The sequence below is a fragment of the Schistocerca serialis genome, chromosome 1 (assembly GCF_023864345.2).
Source record: "Schistocerca serialis cubense isolate TAMUIC-IGC-003099 chromosome 1, iqSchSeri2.2, whole genome shotgun sequence".
Lineage (NCBI taxonomy): Eukaryota > Metazoa > Arthropoda > Insecta > Orthoptera > Acrididae > Schistocerca > Schistocerca serialis.
The window spans coordinates 768,042,103-768,065,906 of record NC_064638.1 but is presented as its reverse complement, the minus strand read 5'-3'; the positions used below and the strand labels follow the sequence as shown (position 1 = coordinate 768,065,906).

Genomic DNA, 23,804 nt, shown 5'->3' with positions numbered 1-23,804 from the left:
CCTGCCCAATGCGGATTCCGAAAGCATCGTTCTGCAGTTGACCATCTTCTTGCTCTCTCCACTTATATCATGAACAATTTTCTCCGGAAACGCCAAACAGTAGCAATATTTTTTGATATGGAGAGAGCATATGATACCTGTTGGAGGACAGGCATCCTCCACACACTGTTCTCTTGGGGGCTTTCAAGGTCGGCTGCCCCTTTTTCTTCGCGAATTTATGGCAGAGCGCACATTTAGAGTGCGGGTGAACACTACTCTCTCCCGTACTTTCTCCCAAGAAAACGGGGTACCCCAGGGCTCCGTGCTGAGTGTTGTACTGTTTGCCATTGCCATAAATCCAATTATGGATTGTCTCCTTCCTGATGTCTCGGGCTCCCTCTTTGTGGACGATTTTGCGATCTACTACAGCTCTTAACGGACCAGCCTTCTCAAATGACGTCTTCAAGGATGTCTCGATCGCCTCCACTCTTGGAGCATCGAAACTGGCTTCCGTTTTTCTCCCAGTAAGATCGTTTGTGTTAATTTTTGGCAACGTAAGGAGTTTCTTCCACCCTCCTTATATCTAGGACCTGGTCAACCTTCCGTTTTCGGACGTCGCTAAATTCTTGGGTCTTATGTTTGACAGAAAACTGTGCTGGTCCTCCCACGTTTCCTATCTTTCGGCTCGCTGTCTGCGATCCCTCAACACCCTCCGTGTCCTGAATGGTACCTCCTGGGGAGTGGACCGAGTGGTCCTTCTCCGCCTCTATCGCGCCTTAGTGCGCTCGAAATTGGACTATGGAAGCATAGTTTACTCCTCTGCTCGGCCGTCTATTCTTCGTCGTCTCGACTCTATCCACCACCGTGGATTACGTTTAGTGTCTGGAGCTTTTTACACCAGCCCTGTAGAAAGCCTTTATGCTGAGACTGCTGAACCTCCGCTGTCCAATCGGCGAGCAGTCCTTCTGAGTCGTTATGCTAGCCATCTGTCTTCCATGCCTGCTAATCCAGCCCATGACATTTTTTTTGACGCCTCCTTTGATGTAGGGTATGCAGGCCGCCCCTCCTCCCTACTACCACCGGGAGTCCGCTTCCGTCAACCGCTCCATTCTCTTTCCTTCAGCTTTCCTAAAACCTTCTTGACAACTTGGGGTACAGCACCGCCTTGGCTCCGTCCTTGGATCTGCCTGCTCCGTGACCTTTGTCAGTTTCCCAAGGATGGTACCCCTTCACTTGTTTATCGTCGGGCATTTGCTGCTCTATGTGCACGAATGAAGGAAGCCACATTTATTTACACTGATGGCTCGAAAACATCGTTAGGTGTAGGGAGTGCCTATATTGTTGGCGATACCCCAAATCAATTTCGGCTTCCCGACCAGTGTTCGGTTTATACTGCGGAGCTTTACACTGTTCTCCAGGCTGTCCACTACATTCGCCGCCATCAGCGGATACAGTATGTTATCTGTTCAGATTCTCTCAGCTCTCTCCTCTGTCTCCAAGCTCTTTACCCTGTCTACCCTCTGGTCCACCGGATTCAGGACTGTCTGTGCTTGCTCCACCTGGGGGGCGTCTCGGTGGCATTCCTCTGGCTCCCGGGACACGTTGGTATCTGTGGAAATGAGGCGGCCGATATAGCGGCCAAGGCTGCAGTCTCTCTTCTTCGGCCAGCTATTCACTCGATTCCCTTCGCCGATCTACGGAGCGTTTCATGTTGTCGTGTTGTTCTTTTATGGCACGCACATTGGTCGACACTTCCCCATAATAAATTGCGGGACGTGAAAGCTCTTCCTTGTGCTTGAACCTCTTCCTCCCGAACGCGTCTTCGGGAGGAGGTAATTTTAACTAGACTCCGGATAGGGCACTGTCTTTTTAGCCATCGACATCTTTTAAGCACCAATCCTCCCCCACTCTGTCCCCACTGCTCTCAGCTGTGGACGGTAAGACACCTTTTAATTGAGTGCCCCTATTTTACTCCGTTACGCGCCCGTCTACAGCTGTCGCCTGATATATCGTCAATTTTAGCAGATGACATGCGCTCGGCCGATCGTGTTCTCGAGTTTATTAGTGCCAGTGAAATGACGTCAGTCATTTGAAGATTTTTTTGGGGACAATCAAGCCCTTTCTGTAGTGGATTTTTAAGCCTTCCTTCTGCTTTTAGCTTCTCCAATTTTTTGAGTTTCGTTCCCATTGCTGCTGGTTTCCATTTTCGGTTTTTACTGTTTCCTAAGTCATGGACCGGACGCTAATGACCATAGCTGTTTTGCGCCCTAAAACCAAAAACAAACAAAAAAAAAGCAAAAAAAATCTCTCCTTGGTCAAACAATAGAGGAATAGAGTTTATCATTGTTCACCCTTTGGTAACCAATATTCACTATAAACAACTACTGACATTGCCACATTTCATTGTGAAGTGGCACTAGTTGTTTATGATGTGTGTGTGGGCTTTCTGTAGATGCCATTATATTTTTCTTGGTCAGTGAAGCCCTGTCAAGGATTTAAACGTCTTTGCACAGCACTCTCTCATTGCATTTGTGCCTTGTGAAAGACCAAGTGATCACCCATCGAAATATTGGCAATTGTCTATGATATCATCCAGCTGCATTCCCGTAAGTTGTTTTCATATTTGCCAGCACGTTTTTACATCAGTAGAAACTGTTTAGGTCATGCAACACTTCAATGCAGTAAGCTTATCTTTCAGAAGAGATGAGGGAGCACTGCAGAGGAATGCATGCCTGAAGAATTGAAATTCTTTTATTCCACTCACTCTCCCTCTCCCTCCCCACGTCTCTCCCTATCATTGCCTCAGTCTCAACCTCAACCTCTACCTCCTCCCCCCCCCCCCCCTCTCCCTTCCACCAATCATGTAAAAAAATTGAGAAACTTACCAGGTACAAAACGTTATTGTAAAATAAGAGATCACTGTAAGCACTGAGTTTGGTATCCATTGCTGAAAAAACACTGTAAATGCTAAAACAATAACAAACATACCAGAATCTTCTGTGGCCTTACAAAGCATTTCTACTTAATAACACTACTCAACAGCATTTTGCATCTGGGATGTGATACATCAACTAGTATGTATTTTGGTGTGTAGAATCCGAATATATCTTTCAAAATGTTCTAACATGTACCATTTTTGAGTTTTTAAACTTTTTTTTAATTTTGCATATTCAGTATTTTGCTTTTTGGTGTTCTTCTGTTTTGATGTTTAACTGTTCGTTTTCATTTGCAGAGGAGAGCTATAAGATCTACAAATCGTCAGTAAATGGTTGGTGTGGTAATCCAGTGGTGTGAAAGAGATCCTCAGTGAGTGTTTCCTGTGAAATATAGTGCAAACTTTTTGTGTTTAAAACTTACACTAAGAAAAATGGCAACTAGTAAATCTCATTGCTGTCTAAACCACTCCGACAACGTTCGTCACGTGTGTGCGAAACTCACTCCAAAAGCCCAAATAAAACCAATCACTGCTTTGAGCGAGAAGGCATATTGCCTGCATAACCTGTACTACAACCTTAACTGAGTCATTGAAAGGAAAACACCAAGCCATGCCATTCGCTATTCTGATCGTGTGGTGTGAACCTAATGACTTTTACTTCTGTCTTACAAATATTTCGGGACATTCGAGCAAAATTAGACATAAAATAAAGTATCCAAATGTATCTTCAGTGCATTTGGCTGTGCCCTATTATGAGGGACTGCCTGTTCCTGTCTGTAACTTGAAATCCATGGAACCAGACACGATGTTAAGTGAATCAGAAAGTGTTAAACATATAGAAGAGTACTGTCCTCAATATCCTGACACTTCGCCTCAGCTCTTTAATCAAAAGGAATTGAACGATTTGGTTCATGATCTATAACTTTCGAAACAGCAAGCTGAACTCTTGGGGTCGAGACTGCAACAACGGAACCTTCTAACTCCAGGGACAAAAATTGCCTGATTCAGATCAAGAGGTGCTTCCTTCGCTCAGTATTTCGATATGCAGAATTCAATGTGTGTAAGTAGAGACCTCAATGATCTGATGATGCAGCTAGGTGTACAACATATTCCACAGGAGTGGTGACTATTTATTGACTCCAGTAAAACCAACTTGAAAGCAGTACTACTGCATAATGGCAATGCATTTCCATCGGTACCTTTGGCTTACACAGTAGAAATGAAAGAAACTCATGAAACCATGGCTTTCCTGCTAGAGGCAATCAAATATAAGGATCATGAATGGCAGCTTTGCTGTGATTTAAAAGTTGTTGCACTCCTTACAGGTTTACAGGCTGGATTCATGAAATACTGCTGCTTTTTTTGTCTTTGGGACAGCCATGACACCAAGAACCACTATACAGTCAAGGAATGGTCTATAAGGAAGTCATATGTTCCTGATAATGTAAATGTGAACAATACCCCCTTGGTTGAGTCCGATAAAATCATTTTGCCTCCCCTTTATATCAAGATGGGCCTTATGAAGAACTCCGTAAAAGCTCTGGATAGAGAAGGTGAGGCCATCAATCACTTAAAAGAAAAGTTTCCCAAAGTTAATGAGGCAAAACTAAAGAAGTATTGTTGGACCACAGATAAGAAAATTTCTGAAAGATCCAACCGTTGATACCAAACTCACAGATATCAAATTAGCTAATTGGTCTTCTTTTAAAGCAATTGTGCCAGGCTTTTTGGGTAACAGAAAAGACAAAAACTATGTTACCATTGTGAATGATCTGGTGGACAATTGTAAGAACATGGGATGTAGAATGTCGCTTACAATTCACTTTTTACATTCTCACCTTGATTTCTTACTGGAAAATTTGGGAGCTGTAAGCAATGAGCATGGTGAACGCTTTCACCAAGACATTCTTACCATGTAACACCATTACCAAGGCCATTGGAATCCTTTGATGATGGGTGACTACTGCTGGGATCTTGTTACGGAGAGTGATGAAATGGCAAACAAAAGAACGGCTCCGTCACCACATTTTTCAAAAACCAAAGACGATTAAAGGTGAAAATATCTTCTGAACTAATTTGGACTTTTTATTGGCATCATGCCCATATATACATACAAAATAGTATTTATTTCAAACGTTCTGAATTTGTATTTTTGTTTGACTTAATTGTATCAATTTTCACTATTATCATTTTTTTATTCTGCTGTGTATCTAGGAAATGCGACATCACAGAGAAAAACTGATTTTACCAGTGTACTCAGACCCCAAAATTAGGTAAATCCATCCATTTACAAACCAGATGCAGAAAAAAAGTTTAAATTTGTTAATTAGTGTAATTCATGCCTTGTATATAATAGGACTAAAAGCAAGAAGAAAAGAAAGCAACACAATTATCTCCTACAGAAATCTTAGTACAAAATGGGAGAGTTTATGACTGATGAACTGATAATTTAAGTAAAATGTAGTTGGTCATAAAGGTTGCTGAGTTAACATAGCAATTTATTCAGGAGGGAAAAATCATATTAATAATAAGGCATTCATACTCTTATGGGATGCTAAAATCCCATATTTAATATTTTCCAGTGATTTATAGAATTTATTTTCCTTGAATAACTCAGTTTTCAAAATTACATCAATGTTAGGGTTCTATGTTGCCAATAAATATATTTAAGTATGAATCCTCCTTGCTGTTGTTGTTGTTGTTGTTGTTATTGTTGTATTCAGTCCTGAGACTGGTTTGATGCAGCTCTCCATGCTACTCTATCCTGTGCAAGCTACTTCATCTCCCAGTACCTACTGCAACCTACATCCTTCTGAATCTGCTTAGTGTATTCATCTCTTGGTCTCCCTCTACGATTTTTACCCTCCATGCTGCCCTCCAGTACTAAATTGGTGATCCCTTGATGCCTCAGAACATGTCCTACCAACCGATCCCTTCTTCTAGTCAAGTTGTGCCACTAATTTCTCTTCTTTCCAATTCTATTCAATACCTCCTCATTAGTTATATGATCTACCCATCTAATCTTCAGCATTCTTCTGTAGCACCACATTTCGAAAGCTTCTATTCTCTTCCTGTCCAGACTATTTATCGTCCATGTTTCACTTTCATACACGGCTACACTGCATACAAATACTTTCAGAAACGACTTCCTGACACTTAAATCTATACTCAATGTTAACAAATTTCTCTTCTTCAGAAACATTTTCCTTGCCATTGCCAGTCTACAGTTTATATCCTCTCTACTTCGACCATCATCAGTTATTTTACTCCCCTAATAGCAAAACTCCTTTACTACTTTAAGTGTCTCATTTCCTAATCTAATTCCCTCAGCATCACCCGACTTAATTCGACTACATTCCATTATCCTCATTTTGCTTTTGTTTATTTTCATCTTATACCCTCCTTTCAAGACACTGTCCATTCCGATCAACTGCTCTTCCAAGCCCTTTGCTGTGTCTGACAGAATTACAATGTCATCGGCGAACCTCAAAGTTTTTATTTCTTCTCCATGGATTTTAATACCTACTCCGAACTTTTCTTTTGATTCCTTTACTGCTTGCTTAATATACAGATTGAATAGCATCGGGGAGAGGCTACAGCCCGTCTCACTCTCTTCCCAACCACTGCTTCCCTTTCATGTCCCTCGACTCTTATAACTGCCATGTGCTTACTGTACAAATTGTAAATAGCCTTTCGCTCCCTGTATTTTACCACTGCCATCTTCAGAATTTGAAAGAGTATTCCAGTCAACATTGTCAAAAGCTTTATCGAAGTCTACAAACGCTAGAAACTAGGTTTGCCTTTCCTTAATCTTTCTTCTGAGATAAGTTGTAGGTTCAGTATTGCCTCACGTGTTCCAACACTTCTACGGAATCCAAACTTATCTTCCCCGAGGTCGGCTTCTACCAGTTTTTCCATTCATCTGTAAAGAATTCGCATTAGTATTTTGCAGCTGTGACTTATTAAACTGATAGTTCGGTAATTTTCACATCTGTCAACACCTGCTTTCTTTGGGATTGGAATTATCATATTCTTCTTGAAGTCTGAGGGAATTTCACCTGTCTCATACATCTTGCTCACCAGATGGTAGAGTTCTGTCAGGACTGGCTCTCCCAAGGCTGTCAGTAGTTCTAATGGAATGTTGTCTACTCCTGGGGCCTTGTTTCGACTTAGGTCTTTCAGGGCTCTGTCAAACTCTTCGCGCAGTATCATATCTCCCATTTCATCTTTATCTACCTCCTCTTCCATTTCCATAATATTGTCCTCAAGAATATCGCCCCTGTATAGACCCTCTATATACTCCTTCCACCTTTCTGCTTTCCCTTCTTTGCTTAGAACTGGGTTTCCATTTGAGCTCTTGATATTCATGCAAGTGGTTCTCTTTTCTCCAAAGGTCTCTTTAATTTTCCTGTAGGCAGTATCTATCTTACCCCTAGTGAGATAAGCCTCTACATCCTTACATTTGTCCTCTAGCCATCCCTGCTTAGCCATTTTGCACTTCCTGTCGATCTCATTTTTGAGATGTTTGTATTCCTTTTTCCCTGCTTCACTTACAGCATTTTTGTATTTTCTCCTTTCATCAAATAAATTCAGTATCTCTTCTGTTACCCAAGGATTTCTACTAGCCCTCGTCTTTTTACCTACTTGATCCTCTGCTGCCTTCACTACTTCATTCCTCAAAGCTACCCATTCTTCTTCTACTGTATTTCTTTCCCCCATTCCTGTCAACTGTTCCCTTATGCTCTCCCTGAAACTCTGTACAACCTCTGGTTTAGTCAGTTTATCCAGGTCCCATCTCCTTAAATTCCCACCTTTTTGCAATTTTTTCAGTTTTAATCTATAATTCATAACCAATAGATTGTGGTCAGAGTCCACATCTGCCCCTGGAAATGTCTTACAATTTAAAACCTGGTTCCTAAATCTCTTTCTTACCATTATATAATCTATCTGAAACCTTCTAGTATCTCCAGGGTTCTTCCATGTATACAACCTTCTTTCATGATTCTTGAACCAAGTGTCAGCTATGATCTAGTTATGCTCTGTGCAAAATTCTACCAGGCGGCTTCCTCTTTCATTTCTTAGCCCCAATCCATATTCACCTACTATGTTTCCTTCTCTTCCTTTTCCTACTGTTGAATTCCAGTCACCCATGACTACTAATTTTCATCTCCCTTCACTACCTGAATAATTTCTTTTATCTCATCATACATTTCTTCATCATCTGCGAAGCTAGTTGGCATATAAACTTATACTACTGTAGTAGGTGTGGGCTTCGTATCTATCTTGGCCACAATAATGCATTCACTATGCTGATTGTAGTAGCTTACCCACATTCCTATTCATTATTAAACCTACTCCTGCATTACCCCTATTTGATTTTGTGTTTATAACCCTGTAGTCACCCGGCCAGAGTTTTGTTCCTCCTGCCACCGAACTTCACTAATTCCCACTATATCTAACTTTAACCTATCCATTTCCCTTTTTAAATTTTTTAACCTACGTGCCCGATTAAGGGATCTGACATTCCACGCTCCGATCCGTAGAACGCCAGTTTTCTTTCTCCTGATAATGACGTCCTCTTGAGTAGTCCGCGGCCGGAGATCCAAATGGGGGACTATTTTACCTCCGGAATATTTTACCCAAGAGGACACCATCATTTAATCATACAGTAATGCTGCATGCCCTCAGGAAAAATTACAGCTGTAGTTTCCCTTGCTTTCAGCCTTTCGCAGTACCGTAACAGGGAAGATGAAGTGTGGTTTCAGATGAGAAATTCCTGGAAGGTTGTCAGGGGGAGGCTGGGTGGAAACATTCAAGTCACAAATGGAGAGAGGTCGGAGCTGTTCAAGAAAAGATTTTGTGTGTACTTTTAGCAGATTGAGGATAGTATATTGAGAAGGTATAAATATTGAGATACCTTCCTCTATGATATTGGGGTGAAACACTTCGTAAAGTAAAACTTGTCCTTCAACAGCTGGAGCAACATTCACAGTATCACATGAGAAAGCTGCCAGTTACTTTTTTCGTATTCCTATCTGGAAGTATTTCTACCCAACACAGAATGTATCACATCCATCCAAGCCCTTCAGGAAAGCCTTTCTTGCTGACCTACATCCTTAGACACCTCTTTCACCTCCTGTAACATACACAGCTCTGTAACTCCCTCTTCTGGCTCCCAACACTGTCTTTCAACAATCTTTTGAAATTATGTGATTGATTTCATGATGCCATCAATTGCCATTCTCTTTATTTCACATATTATTGTGCAATATCGGCCTTAGGCCATTTTCAGGTATCTAAAATGGAAACCTTAACACTGGATACATTAGTGACACTTGTGATTTTGACGTAGGAACAAGTCTCATCTGTAAATATACTAGGCACATTATATCTTCCTTTATGGATGATTCTTTAGTAGTATATTATGCCACGTATGTCCTTGCCCATGTGACTGCATGTAATTCTCATGAAATATGTTGGGAGAGGTTTCTCACTATTTTAGGAGCACATTACTTTTGAGCAGTTGTTGCTGAGCTTTAAGATATATAAGGTCCATGTTTTAACATACTTAACACTAGAAAGATTCTAATTATTTTACAGAAATTTGTTAATTAACCTACATATGCCTTTTTTCTCAATTATGTTTAATTATCATTCATCATTGGTGTAAATATGACTGTATGTAATTTCTTTGAAATAAATTCTAATTATTTGTTCTCTTATTGTGGTAGCATGTCATTTTTGAATAGCTGTTACAAAGTTATTACATACATAAAATCAACCCAGTACTCCAATGAAACAGTAATGCGCTTGGTATATCTAGATACAGGACTTGTTCCTATGTCAAAATTAGAAGTGTCACTAATATATCCAACATATAATGCTTTTATTTTTGATACTAAAAAATGGGCTAAAGCTGCAACTGTACAATAATACTTGAAATAAAGACAATAGCAACTGGAGGTACCATGAAACCATTCATAAAATTCATCACAGTGGCAGACACTGTGGCACAGAAAATCTTCTGAAGCTCTGACCCCTACAGAAGTCTCAGTCTTTTTAATCCCAAATAAAGGTTTTGTTAGTTATTTGTATGTTGCATGAATTATAATTATATCTCTCACTGTAATGTGGAATAAGTTTGTCTTCCCAATTTCAGTACACTTTCCCAATAACAAATGGGCAAAATGTTGATTATTTACACAACTGTCTTAAGCAATTCTTTTTTACGTACTGTGTTTTATACTTCACTAATTGCACACTCCAAGAGATATTTGTCATGATATGTGATGGGAATAACAGAACTGATATAAGTCACCTGGTGTATGAATTTGAAGTGACCAATATTCACTTGTTTCAGGTCATTACCAACCTTAGCCCAATGTACAATGTAGCATAAACTGATATCGTCACCATATTGTGTTGTCTTTGCTGTGCTAAATTTTGTTTTGTGTGATGTTAACTCCACAGCTCAACTCTTATTAAGTCAGGCTATGTTGGCAGCAAAAGTGTCTTCAAGGAGTCTGCAAATAATATACTAAATATCTCTCTGTCTCCCTCTCACTCTCTATAGCAGGGGTAGACAGGGAAACGGATAGCAGGTAGAGACGGGGGAAGATGCTTGTAATGTCTGTGGGAGCATGCAGGGACATAGTGGGAACAGTGGAAAGCTAGGTGCAGCATTGGGAGTCTGTGTAGGGGGGAGAGCAAAGGGGAGGGGAGAGAATTAGAGGAGGAGAAAGGACTATGACTATGCAGGTGCACTGTTGGGATATAAGGTGTTCGCAGGACTGGAGTGAAGCAAGAAAAGTGATGCGCAGCTGGAGGATAGGAACTGGCAAAGGTTGAGACCATGGAGGTTACAGAAACAAAATTTATTGCCAAGGAGAGTGCCTACCCCTGCTGCACACCCAAAAAAAAATTGCTGCTCACGCAGCCGCAGTTGGGCCATGGCACCCGAAGGCAACAGTGTTTATGTGTTTGTCAATTACGCTTTTATGAATGTATGCAAGTTATTCTGCCTATGTCTGATGAAGGATTTAGTCAAATAGCTGAAAATACCTAGAAGTCTTTTTTTATTGTTCCTGTCTGCCATGTTCTACCTCCTCTATATGTTGAGTAGCTAGCTATTCTTTTCATATTATTATTATTATTATTATTATTATTATTATTATTATTATTATTACATTCTGGATTTTCCACTGAGTGGATCCCGTGTGTGCATCCATAAAGCTGCCAAGTAGGTGGTTAAAAATGGTTATGGCTGAATCCTTCATTTCTTTCTGGGCTACATTAAGGTAGATGGCTATCATGTGCTCGTGTGCTAGAGCACGCTGTAAATATCACATTAAAATTATGTCATTCCTCTTTGAATGCAAATTGGAAATCACACTAAAATTACACCATTTCTCTTCAAAAATACGCAAATAAAATGGACAGTACGGTTTGCAGCTCTCTCTCCACAGTGATCAGAAACCAGTGTTGAATGCTGACGCGATGGTCAGCTGCACTATGCTCAACTCAGAGAAGAGAGACAGCAGTATTTTAAAGTGTGCATGCTCTGATGTGACGTTATCCCTTCTGGCACTACAAGTGAACCTTGCCCACAGCATAAGGTCAATACTTTTCTCTGAAACTGCATGTAATGTACAGTGCAAATATAGAGAATGAGTAGTTTTGGAGGAGCAATGTTAAACAATTAACTGTAAAATTTAAATATATTTAAACAGTTCAATTTATCATATAAAATTAATATCTTTACTTTAACAGTATTATGAAAAGGATAGCTGCTACCCACCACGTAGCGGAGATGCTGAGTTGCAGATAGGCACAACAAAAAGACTGTCATAACACACACACACACACACAAACACACACACACACACACACACACACACACACACACACACACACACACACACACACACAAAACCACCACAGTCTCTGGCTGCTAAGGCTAGACTGCGAGTAGCAGCACATAATGGGAGAAACAACTGGTAGGTGGTGGTGGTGGTGGTGGTGGTGGTGGTGTGTGTGTGTGGGGGGGGGGGGGGGGGGGTTAAGGAGAAGGCTGGGGCAGGGAGGGGGAAGAATAGCAGGGTAGGGGTGGGAGATGGCAAACTGCTGCTTATGCGACCATACAGGGACGAGCAGGAGAGAGGCTAGGGCAGCTGGTGCAGCCGGTTGGTTGGTTGGTTTAAAGAGAGAAAAGGGACCAAACTATGAGGTCATCAGTCCCTTGTTCCTAATAAAACAATGCCACAAGGGTGAGAAAAGAATGGACAAAACATATAACACAAAACGGAAAGAAAGGAAAAGCCACAAGAATGAAGGGAAGGCAACGAATACCGAAAGGAAAAAAAAGAGGATAAGAAAACAAGTGAGAGACACTAGAAACAGAAGGGAGTAAAACATGAAAGCAGATTACAGTGGCTGGCCAACCATGAGAATAAAAAGGGAAAGCCAGCCACTCTGCAACACATTAAAACCTCCACCCTAAAAGCACTAGGGTGGAGGACACGGAGGTACAAAGGATATGCCCTAAAACCTACATAGAAGTATAAAACCCACTCTCACAGATAAAATGTAAAACTAAAGCTGTGGTGGAGGCATTGTCACTGAACACCGAAGTCAGGGTGCTGGAAAAGTTAAAAGTCTGCCGCAGAGCGGTTAAAAGTGGGCAGTCCAGCACGAGGTGGAAAGCTGGCATTTGGGAGCCACAGCGACGTTGAGGTGGGTCCTCACGATGGAGTAGGTAACCATGCGTTAGCCACGTATGGCCAATGCGGAGCTGGCAGGGGAAAACTGATTCCCTGCAAGAGGCCTGCATGGAAGACTTCCACACATTCATAGTCTCCTTAATGACAAGCAGTTTGTTGTGGGTGCTGTTATGCCATTCCGTCCCCCAAAGCTGGAAAACCCTGTGGTGTAACAAAGAACGCAGGTCAGCTTTGTAGATGCCTATCTCCAGAAGCGGTTTCTGCACTGCCTGTTTGGCCAGCCTGTTGGCAAGTTCGTTGCTGGGGATTCTGACCTGTCCTGGGGTCCACACTAATTCCACGGAACAGCGGGACTGTACCTGGGCATAGATGGACTCCTGAATGGATGCTACCAGAGGGTGGCGAGGGTAACACTGATTGATAGCTTGTAGGGTGCTAAGTGAGTCAGTACACAGGAGAAATGACTCGCCAGGGATGAGCGGATGTACTCAAGAGCACAAGATATGGCCGCCAGCTCAGCAGTGAAACCACTGCAGCCAACTGGCAAGGAGTGCTGCTCAATATGTCCTCCACGAACATATGCGAAGCCTACGTGACCATTAGCCACTGAGCCGTCGGTGTAAACCGCTTCAGAGCCCCAGAACACGTCATGTCAGGAATCGAGAAGAAGTGACAGCGGAGAGTGGCGGGGTTAAAGGAGTCCTTAGGGCCACACAAAAGGTCCAGATGAAGCTGCGGCCGAGGCATACACCATATGTGAACGGCCTTGATCTGGGCCGCCGATGCGGGAGATGGACGGACGCGGGCGGGAAAAGGTGACGGTAAATCGGATGCTCAGGGGAACTACGAATGTGTGTTGCGTAACTGGTGAGCAGTTGTGCACGTCTGATTTGCAGTGGAAGGACACCAGCCTCCACCAGTATGCTGGTCACCGGACTTGTCCTAAAAGCTCCTGTCACTAATCAAACCCCACACTGGTGCACAGCATCGAGTAAATGCAATGCTGAAGGTTAGACGGAGGGCGGGGTGGGGGAGGTATCGGAAATGGAGAGAAGTAGAAAGACTGTGGGTGTGATGGTGGAATAGAGGGCTGCGTAGTGCTGGAATGGGAACAGGGAAGGGGCTAGAAGGGTAAGGACAATGACTAACGAAGGTTGGCACCAGGACATTTACGGGAACATAGGATATATTGCAGGGAGCTTTCCCACCTGTGCAGTTCACAAAAGCTGGTGTTGGTGGGAATGATCCAGATGGCAAAGGCTGTGAAGCAGTAACTAAAATGAAGAACACAGCATTGAGCACTGTGGTCAGCAAAAGGGTGGTCCAGCTGTTTCTTGGCCATAGTTTGTCGCTGGCCATTCATGCAGATAGACAGCTTGTCATGCCCACATAGAAAGCAGCACAGCCGTTGCAGCTTAGCTCATAAATCACTAGACAGGTTTCACAGGCAACCCTGCCTTTGATGGGATTGGTGATGCTCGTGACCGGACTGGAGTGGGTGGTGGTGGTGGTGGTGGTGGTAGTGGTGGTAGTGGTGGTACGGTGTACAGGACAGACCTTGCATCTAGGTCTATTCTACATAGCCATGACAACCAACAAGCTGTCTGTCAGCATGAATAGCCACCAACGAACTGTGGCCAAGAAACAGCTGGACGACCCTGTTGCTGAGCATGCTGCCCAACACAATGTTCTTCATTTCATTTCAATGACTGCTTCATGGTCTGTGCCATCTCGATCCTTCCCAACAAAACCAGCTTTTCTGAAATGTGTGTACTCTCCCTGCAATATATCCTACATTCCCATAACCTCCTAGCCTCAACCTTACCCATACGGCCCCTTCCCTGTTCCCACTCCAGCAATACACAGCCCTCTAGTCCACCAATGCACCCACAGTCTTAACTTCTCTCCATTTCCACCCCCCCCCCCCCCCCACCAACTTCCATATAACCTCCTGATTGCACCTAGCTGTCCTACCCTCTCTCCACCTCGTCCCTGTATGTCCCACAAGCAGCACTTTACCATCCTCCATCTCTACCCTGCTATCAATCCCCCTCCCCGTCCCAGCCTCCTCCTCACTCCAACCACCCAGTTGCCTCTCCCATAATGTGCTGCTGCTCGCAGCCAGGCCTCAGCAGCCAGAGACTGGTCGTGTGTGTGTGTGTGTGTGTGTGTGTGTGTGTGTGTGGGGGGGGGGGGGGGGGGGGCATGGTATGCATTGTCTATTTCTTATTTTTGACAAAGACCTTGTTGGCCAAGAGTGCACTTTCCGAGAATCTTTATGTTGTGCCTACATGCGATTTAGCATCTCTGCTATATGGTCATTAGGAACTTGATATCATGTTCCTAACACTGTTATATTCTGTACTGGATTTTCCATTGTCTGATATATTCAACTGAGTATGGTTACAGTTAAGTCAGATGGTTACAAGTAATTTCTCCTTCGAGTATTTCTGAATAATACTGTTGTTTTCAAACAAACAATAATTGCTAACAACGAACTTCATTCGGGAGTAAATGCACTGTGGGCTGTTGTCAGTGTGCCCAACTGCTTAAAGAGATGCTTACAAGAGCTCCTGAAGTGGACACCTCATGTTAATCCTATTACATGCTTCTGCGCAACAAACATTTTTGCCTGCCCTCTCCTCTAAGCTGTGTTACCCCAGAATATGATGCCGAATGACATTAGTGAATGAAATTAGGAAAGGTAAGTCAATTGTTTGACATTTTCTTCTCAACTATCTCTTATTATTAATAATGTCAAAGTTGCAGACCTTAGACATTTAACAAGCTCTGTAACATGCAACTCCCAGTTCAGTTTCTTATCAGTAAAACACACACAAATTCAGAATATCAATTTCATTTATAAATTTACTTTTATGCATTGTTTCTAATAGTGTGGCCAGTTCTTGTGCAGTACAGAATTGCATGTCTTGTGTTTCAGTGTAGTTCAGTGCCAGTTCATTCCCAGAGAACCAGATATTAATTTTCAAGTAAATATTATTCACTTTTTTCAAGAGCAGAACTGGGTACGGAAGGAGTGACCCATTTTACAACTCTTGGAAGCAGAAATGCCAAACACTGTCAATGAGCAAATCACTTGCCAAAGCAGGCTAATATTCGCTCACTTCACATCAGACTTTGCTTAATGAACCCCCATGTCAGGGCAGTTAATTAGATATACAATTTATTCTTGGTCTTCTAGATCAAAATAGGAGTTTTCAAAGGACCTCACATTTATGTCCTTTTATTTGGTGAATGATTTACCAAGAAGACTAATTCACTAACAAGAACAATGGAATGAATATTTCTTTTAAAGAAGTTAGGAAGAACTTTGTTGGTATAAAAATGTAGCCAACTATGCGTATTTGACTGGAAGAATGATGGCTTTCCACAATCTTTGGATTGCACAGGTGTGATTATATACTTTCTCAACAGTACTCTGGTTCAGCTCCTGGCTACACTGAAGCCATTTCTTTGAAAAAAGAATATTACATTAAGAGCTTCATATTGTGGAACAAGAATATATTGGATGACTACTATTGATGCATGAAAATAAAACTACCGTGAACAAGATCACAAACATAACAGCTGGAAATGTAAATTTTTACATGGACAGTATGTCTGCACATCATTTATAATCACATTTTCTTCTCATTGCCTTCATTATGTTTGTATTAATTTCCTATTGCTGTTCTGACTACAAGAAAATACAGATAATAACAGACACATCTTATTACTTCAAGAATACCAGTAAAGGAAAACACTCGTCACGGAGTGGCTGCACTATTAGTCTGAGACACACAGGCTGAATATCAATATCTGATTGGTGGCAAGGTTGGTGAGGCACGATTCTATAAGCCATCGGCCAGCCAGTAGATTGCACTATGGAGATGCCTTGCACGCATCTGAGAGTGAAGGCCCCTGCGATATCCATGGCATGCCATACCACTGTGCACTCAGGTTGTGGGTGTAGAATCTTACGTGGGTCACTACAATTGTAATAAATAAATCTTTCATACTCAAAACAAGTTTCTTCCATGTGTCCTTGTTTATTATGACAGAACTAATTATTTTTTAAATAAAGGAAGGAAACCTCTTATGTGCTGATGGTATTATAGTCAGTCTGTCAAACAATTACCACAGTGGGGGAATATCTGAGGTTGTATTGCAAACAAACAACAGATTGTGCCAAAATTGACTCTGGATATTTCATGTCTTGAACCAGTTCACAACAACTAGTTCATAACAGGTGTACGGTATAAACATCAAACTTTTCTTCCCAAGTGTTACCCATTTATTTAGTTATTTCTGTATACTGATACAGCTAACAGCAATGAAATGTTTACAAGCGTTTCCAACATTAGCTACTACTGTATAATAAGTGATTGTATTGCCAATATGATGATATATTAAACTGTATTACTTGAGAGATATTTTGAAATTTGTTTGTTCTCTTACTGATGTTTGAAGTACCTGCATCATCCACATGAGAAGGTGCTAGAGGAGTTTTCTAGACTTTTTTGAAACTGGGTAAGTAATATACAAGTCAGATTACACCACATTAGATCAATTTCTCTCTCTCTCTCTCTCTCTCTCTCTCTCTCTCTCTCTCTCTCCCTCTCCCTCTCTCTCTCTCTCTCTCTCTCTCTCTCTACTGTTCAACATACCTGACACCTCCCTTCTCCAATGCATGGATACCACAGATTGTAGTACCTCCAGGTGAGCACACTTCATCTTTCAACTGCCCTGGATGCTTCCCTGTCTCTAGCACCATTTTTGCAGCACCTAGCACAGTCTGAGAAGCAAACTGTGTTGCCATAGCTCGAGGAACACCCATCTTCACTGCACCATCAGACAATGCTTCAATAATGAGGTACACCTATTAAAAATGAAAGCCTTAGTATGTGGTAACATGTCAAAAATAGACATCAATAACTTTCATGAAACAACTAATTAAAATGACAATCCAAGCAAATATTTACACCCTAGTATTAAGAAACAATGACAGTGACTAAGCTATTTACTTAAAGCTGGCACCATGTAGGGGCATAGGTGTGTGTGTGTGTGTGTGTGTGTGTGTGTGTGTGTGTGTGTGTGTGTCAGCTTGCACACGTGTGTGCGCACTGTAGCTCGTCAAAGGATAACTCCAAACCTAGCATATTTTCCTTCTTTTATATGTGCCTTTCGATGACTTGACATTTCTGCTTCTCACTGAGAGATCTCTTTTAGTCATTTTTTTAAGTATTTACTTGAAGTAAAATGTTTATGTAAATGTTAACAACTTTTTAGCAATTTAGTATTATTTTGTGAAGCACCACAAGTAACCCAAAAGCTAACAAAAGCTGTCCACTCTGCTCCGCTAAAGAAATTGAGTCCTCACTAATTGAAGCTGTAATCTATTGACATTGGCACTCACAACCAAATTAGTGCTGCAGAAAAATATGTATAAACTTAAAAAAATATTAATTTGTTATTCTCCATAATTTAAGGAAAATCTGCTTGTTTTATGAACAATCAATTTTGTAAGTTAATAAAAACAATGCATTATCACAAATACTTACAAATTTTTAAATATATTTAATTAGTGACTGATCCAGGAAAAACCTTGGATACTGAAAGTACTGAAGCACTGCACAAGAAATGGGAAAAAGCTGCAGCTGTTCTTTGTGCGAGTTTGAATGAATAAAAACATGATTGGTGAAATGAGAACTTCCTTCTGACATGCTCTTCTTAATTAACATAAGTCTCCTCTGTAGGAAGAAAGTGTATAAACATGTTATGTTGCTGGGTAAATTTCAAAATAGAAGAGAATCTTCACTGTGTTTGTATACTTGTTTTTTGAAATGTCTTGATCAATGTCTTGTTCTGAAGTTAATAAATTTGCATAGCTAACAAACTTTTCAGTTGCCAACTGAATTGAGGGCTTTATTAGCTTGGCATTTGCCAAGAAAGAAATATGAACGTAATCCACCATCATGCTATTTCACTACCAACATTATACAGATATATAAGATGCACAAATCCTATCTCACTACCAACATTATACAGATATACAAGATGCGCAATGCCGAGATTATTTCTCACACAATTGTTACTAACATAGTTGCACCAGCAACAGCAGCCTACTCTCTAAGCACTTACCAATGCTAAACATCATCACAGGGCAACGCAAGTGTGGTACACAGAATGCTATGAATATTAGAGATCAAGAGCAGCAGTGTTGATCCACAGCAACAGCTTTAAATCAATAACTTATGTTAAATTTTAATGTCACCTCTCTATACAGGTGTTTCTACATTCTTTGGAAAGGAATGTGGTTTGGTGTAATAGTTGGCCTGATACTGAAAGTATCTCCTGTAATATAAAAATATGCACTTACTATTCAACATAGCCTCCTTTTATGTCAGTGTACATCATCCACCATTTTTTCCCAGAGGATAAATTCCCTCCATGAAGTACAATTATGGAAGATGTGCAAAATGCTGATCTATGACTGCCATAATCTCTTCAATAAACTAACAAATTTTCAAAGAAAAATTACTACAGATGCAGCAATAGGTGGAAAAGAAAGTGTCAGCTCTGGAAAATAGGCTGGACAATCTGCAGCATGTCAATGGTGCTAGAAATATTACTGCCACATAGTTAGCGGTCTGCTGTTGATACAGCTTAATGCACCGATTTCTCAAATACTTAAAATAAATTTGTACTACAGACAATTTAATGAGCTGTATCTATGAATTTCAAATGAGTGATATCTGGAAATTTCCCTTATGTATGATTACAGTATAATGCCAGCTGATGTAATACCTGACATGGAGCAAATAAATGTAATGTAATTGGATGGATAAAAAAATCTACTCACCAAGTGGCAGCAGAACACACACACACACACACACACACACACACACACACACACACACACACACAGGTTTAACTCATGCAAGCTTTTTGGAGCCTGTGTGTGATGAAGCAAGCTGGGATATTTTTACTTCGTCTCTTGTTTTGCCATCTGCCTCCCTAAATTTCATTTTTTCATGTCTGACTAATTACCTTTAACATAAGTGAGTATAATCTGTATTTTCATAAATATAAGAGAAAAGTTGGCCCTCAGTTTTAAAGAATTTAACACCAGATTTAATTTTGTGCTTAGTTTTTTGGTATGTAATTGATTTTCTAATTTATTTTGACTGTGCCTAGTTAGTATCTTTTGTTATAAGGTGAAATCACTGATTGTTTTTTTTTAACTTAAATTCTATTGTTGATGTATAAACAAATATAAATTCTGTACTAATTATAAACATTTGGGGGAACAACTAATAGTAACCTTAAAGGATCTATTTGGCTCTATTCGAAAACATGTTAGAAAACCCAGTCCTTCATTAATTCCAAAGTAATTAACAGTTATCAAAAGTATTGTTTACATAACTATATATGTTAATTTCATCATTTAAATAAATAATTCGGTCTAAGCCTTGTGATAGAATAAACTTTTAAAAGGAACAAATTTTTTGATGTATGCAGTTAATTTAATGAGTTAAGTTTTAATTGTAGTTTCTGTAAATTTAACTATTATTGTGAGGATACGAAAGGGCCCGATTTTTGGTCCAGAGGCAATCAGTCCACGGCCGAGTTTCAGACGTAAAACCTTTGTTGATTAGAACAACAACAATGCTTCTACTTAACTGTGAAATAAGTGTTACACAATTAGGCCATGGGTTAAAACAATAGCAGTGTCTGCTCCATACGTACCTTTCTATTCTTCAAGAACTGTGAAATTTGGTGGTTAGGTTTTTACTGCTCATAGATGTTCAATAGTAAATATTGTAGCAGTATGTGGATGTTTGCCTGAAAGCTATTAATGAGGCTTCTGGCACTGGCCATATAACTGTGTAATACTGGAGGGCTGTGAATAGTGAAAGTAAAAGACTGAAACGCAACTGTGCATCTGCCAGCTACATTATTTAAAGTAGACAGTAATTGCACTTCCTCAACCCATTTGTCAGCCAGAAAGTACGTCAACACCGAGGACAAACAAACGAAGAGACAAAGCAGGCAAACATTGTCATAATACATAATAGTTGTGGCCTGCACTAACAAATCTTGGCTAGCACAGAAGAGTTAATCTAAGTATCAATGGTACCATAAAAAATTGTTTGCCATTTGCAGTACAGTTTCATAGATATGGAAACAATATCCCTCTTGTCAAAGATGACTGCACAAGATTAACTCATGAAATTTCTTTATCTACATTTAGTTAATACAAAAAATATTAATTAATGTGAAAAAGATTATAATGTAACTGGACAGAAAAAAATCTACTCCCTAAGCAGTGGCAGGAGAACTCACACATTGCTTCTCATCCTGTCTGAAAAGTCTCCTCAGACCCAGGGTTTTGGGTGACTTTTTGAACTCTACCTCTTTTCCTAAACCTCTCCAGTCCTTTTCCTTCACTCCTCTTCATTCCCCTTCAACTCTTCTGCTGGAAGGAGAAGCGACAGGCTCCAATAGCTTACATAGGATAAAACATTTCTTTAGACGTGTGTTCTCCTGTCACCACTTGGTGATTAGATTTTTTTTTATCTACCCAGTTACATTATATTGTCAAAAACTGATTACTTTGTTCAAATAGATTATTATGTTATACATACATATGCAGGCCCACATCCAGACAGACCACCAGCAGCATCAATCAAAGATTCTGAAATTTCTTGGCAAATGCCTCCAGTAGAGAGCATCATTTTCACTATTTCTGCATCCTTTTTAGTAGCTGTTGTACCACAACTGAAAACTGATACATTAATTTTGCATTAGCAATTATTCAAAAATGAGTCTTGTGCAGTTACAGAGAAAAATAGTGTCAGTTTACTTTTACACGAGTAAGAAAGGTTATAATTTCTATGGGGAAAATATAAAGGCAAAGAACTGCTTTACACAATTTGAGTCACCTAAGCTGTAAACCTTTCTGTAATCTGGTAAGTAGTTTAGAAGAAATTATTTTATTCTGATAATAGGAGTGCTTTGTTCCTAATAATTAATAGATTTATATCTTTTGGAGAAGTTTGTGATTTCATACCCCGTTAAGGAAATAAAATGAACTGGCTAGGGAGAAAACTTGTTACTACACCACTGCAGTACCACTACAATAGGGATGAAGAAGGAACAGAGTTTGTAGTTTGACAGAACTTTCTATCATACATGAACACATAAGGCAAATATTTCTCTAAAAAATGGATTTAATGAATTTTTTTCAATTACAATTTGTAAATAATTACAAAATGATTATGCTGCTTCATGATGAACAAGTGTGTGTGTGTGTGTGTGTGTGTGTGTGTGTGTGTGTGTGTGTGTGTGTGTGTGTAAGGAAGGGGGGGGGGGGGGGACCTGAGCACAGCAGTTTCGTAAACTTCCTTGATTGAAAGCGAGCCAGCATGTCCAAGCATCATATTTATATTTATCCAACAGTCAATGACTACAAGAAGATGCCGCCATTCTGCTTTCATTCCTTGTGATCATTATTTAAGATGCTGTACGTGTAAACTGAAAATTCTTTTGCTACATATGTTAAACTGGTTAGCTGCTTTCTGTATCCCACAGGAGAAAAGTGAATCACAGACAGGCAAAATGAAAGAAAATTGGCCAGGTGCGAGGAGGATTCGTGCAGTGAGGGTTCCGTACAAAATTATCTATATAGACAGTTCATCTGTTCCAGGAATCGAGAATCTCTTCCATTTATTTCTGTTACTGACATTTGATTTTGGCAAGACAACAGTCTCACGGGCTCCAAGATTTTAGAGAATATTTTAATTTTAATAATATAAATGTGACAAAGTCATGCAGGAGGCAGGCAACCATATCACTAGCTCTCCATTCAGGCTGACTGAGTCGCAATGGTGAAAGTCAAATATCATGCAATTAACGACTGGATTGTTCATATGGCATGTTTCAGAATGTATCCATAGTTATATAGTTAGGGATATGGCGGCTAAGGAGGGGAAGAAATCCAGTGTGCACTCCGTGTGCATTCCGGGTGGAGTCATTCCTGATGTGGAAAGGGTCCTTCCGGATGCCATGAAGAGCACAGGGTGCAGCCAGCTGCAGGTGGTGGCACATGTTGGCACTAATCTACATCTACATCTACATGATTACTCTGCAATTCACATTTAAGTGCTTGGCAGAGGGTTCATCGAACCACAATCATACTACCTCTCTACCATTCCACTCCCGAACAGTGCGCGGGAAAAGTGAACACCTACACCTTTCTGTTCGAGCTCTGATTTCTCTTATTTTATTTTGATGATCATTCCTACCTATGTAGGTTGGGCTCAACAAAATATTTCGCATTTGGAAGAGAAAGTTGGTGACTGAAATTTCGTAAATTCGACGAAAAGCGTCTTTGCTTTAATGACTTCCATCCCAACTCGCGTATCATATCTGCCACACTCTCTCCCCTATTACGTGATAATACAAAACAAGCTGCCCTTTTTTGCACCCTTTCGATGTCCTCCGTCAATCTCACCTGGTAAGGATCCCACACGCGCAGCAATATTCTAACAGAGGACGAACGAGTGTCGTGTAAGCTGTCTCTTTAGTGGACTTGTTGCATCTTCTAAGTGTCCTGCCAATGAAACGCAACCTTTGGCTCATCTTCCCCACAATATTATCTATGTGGTCTTTCCAACTGAAGTTGTGCGTAATTTTAACACCCAGGTACTTAGTTGAATTGACAGCCTTGAGAATTGTACTATTTATCGAGTAATCGAATTCCAACGGGTTTCTTTTGGAACTCATGTGGATCACCTCACACTTTTCGTTATTTAGCATCAACTGCCACCTGCCACACCATACAGCAATCTTTTCTAAATCGCTTTGCAACTGATACTGGTCTTCGGATGACCTTACTAGACGGTAAATTACAGCATCATCTGCGAACAACCTAAGAGAACTGCTCAGATTGTCACTCAGATCATTTATATAGATCAGGAACAACAGTGGTCCCAGGACGCTTCCCTGGGGAACACCTGATATCACTTCAGTTTTTATTCAATGATTTGCCATCTATTACTACGAACTACAACCTTCCTGACAGGAAATCACGAATCTAGTCGCACAACTGAGATGATACGCCATAGCATCACAGTCGCCGGTAACAGTACCATCGGCACTGCGCAGCG

The 23,804-nt window shown here is 40.6% G+C and overlaps 1 protein-coding gene across 4 annotated transcripts in view; it reads right to left on the bottom strand.

The window, feature by feature from the left end:
- The window catches only part of LOC126482528 (uncharacterized), a 95,040-nt gene that overhangs the window by 6,933 nt on the left and 64,303 nt on the right, over positions 1 to 23,804 (bottom strand). For all 4 annotated transcript variants that reach the window (XM_050106540.1, XM_050106541.1, XM_050106539.1 and 1 more), the window contains 2 exons: positions 21,282 to 21,421; positions 17,301 to 17,512 (listed from right to left, as the gene is read on the bottom strand). In XM_050106540.1, coding sequence (XP_049962497.1) covers positions 17,301 to 17,512; positions 21,282 to 21,421 — 352 coding nt within the window. The remainder of the gene's footprint in view (positions 1 to 17,300; positions 17,513 to 21,281; positions 21,422 to 23,804) is intronic.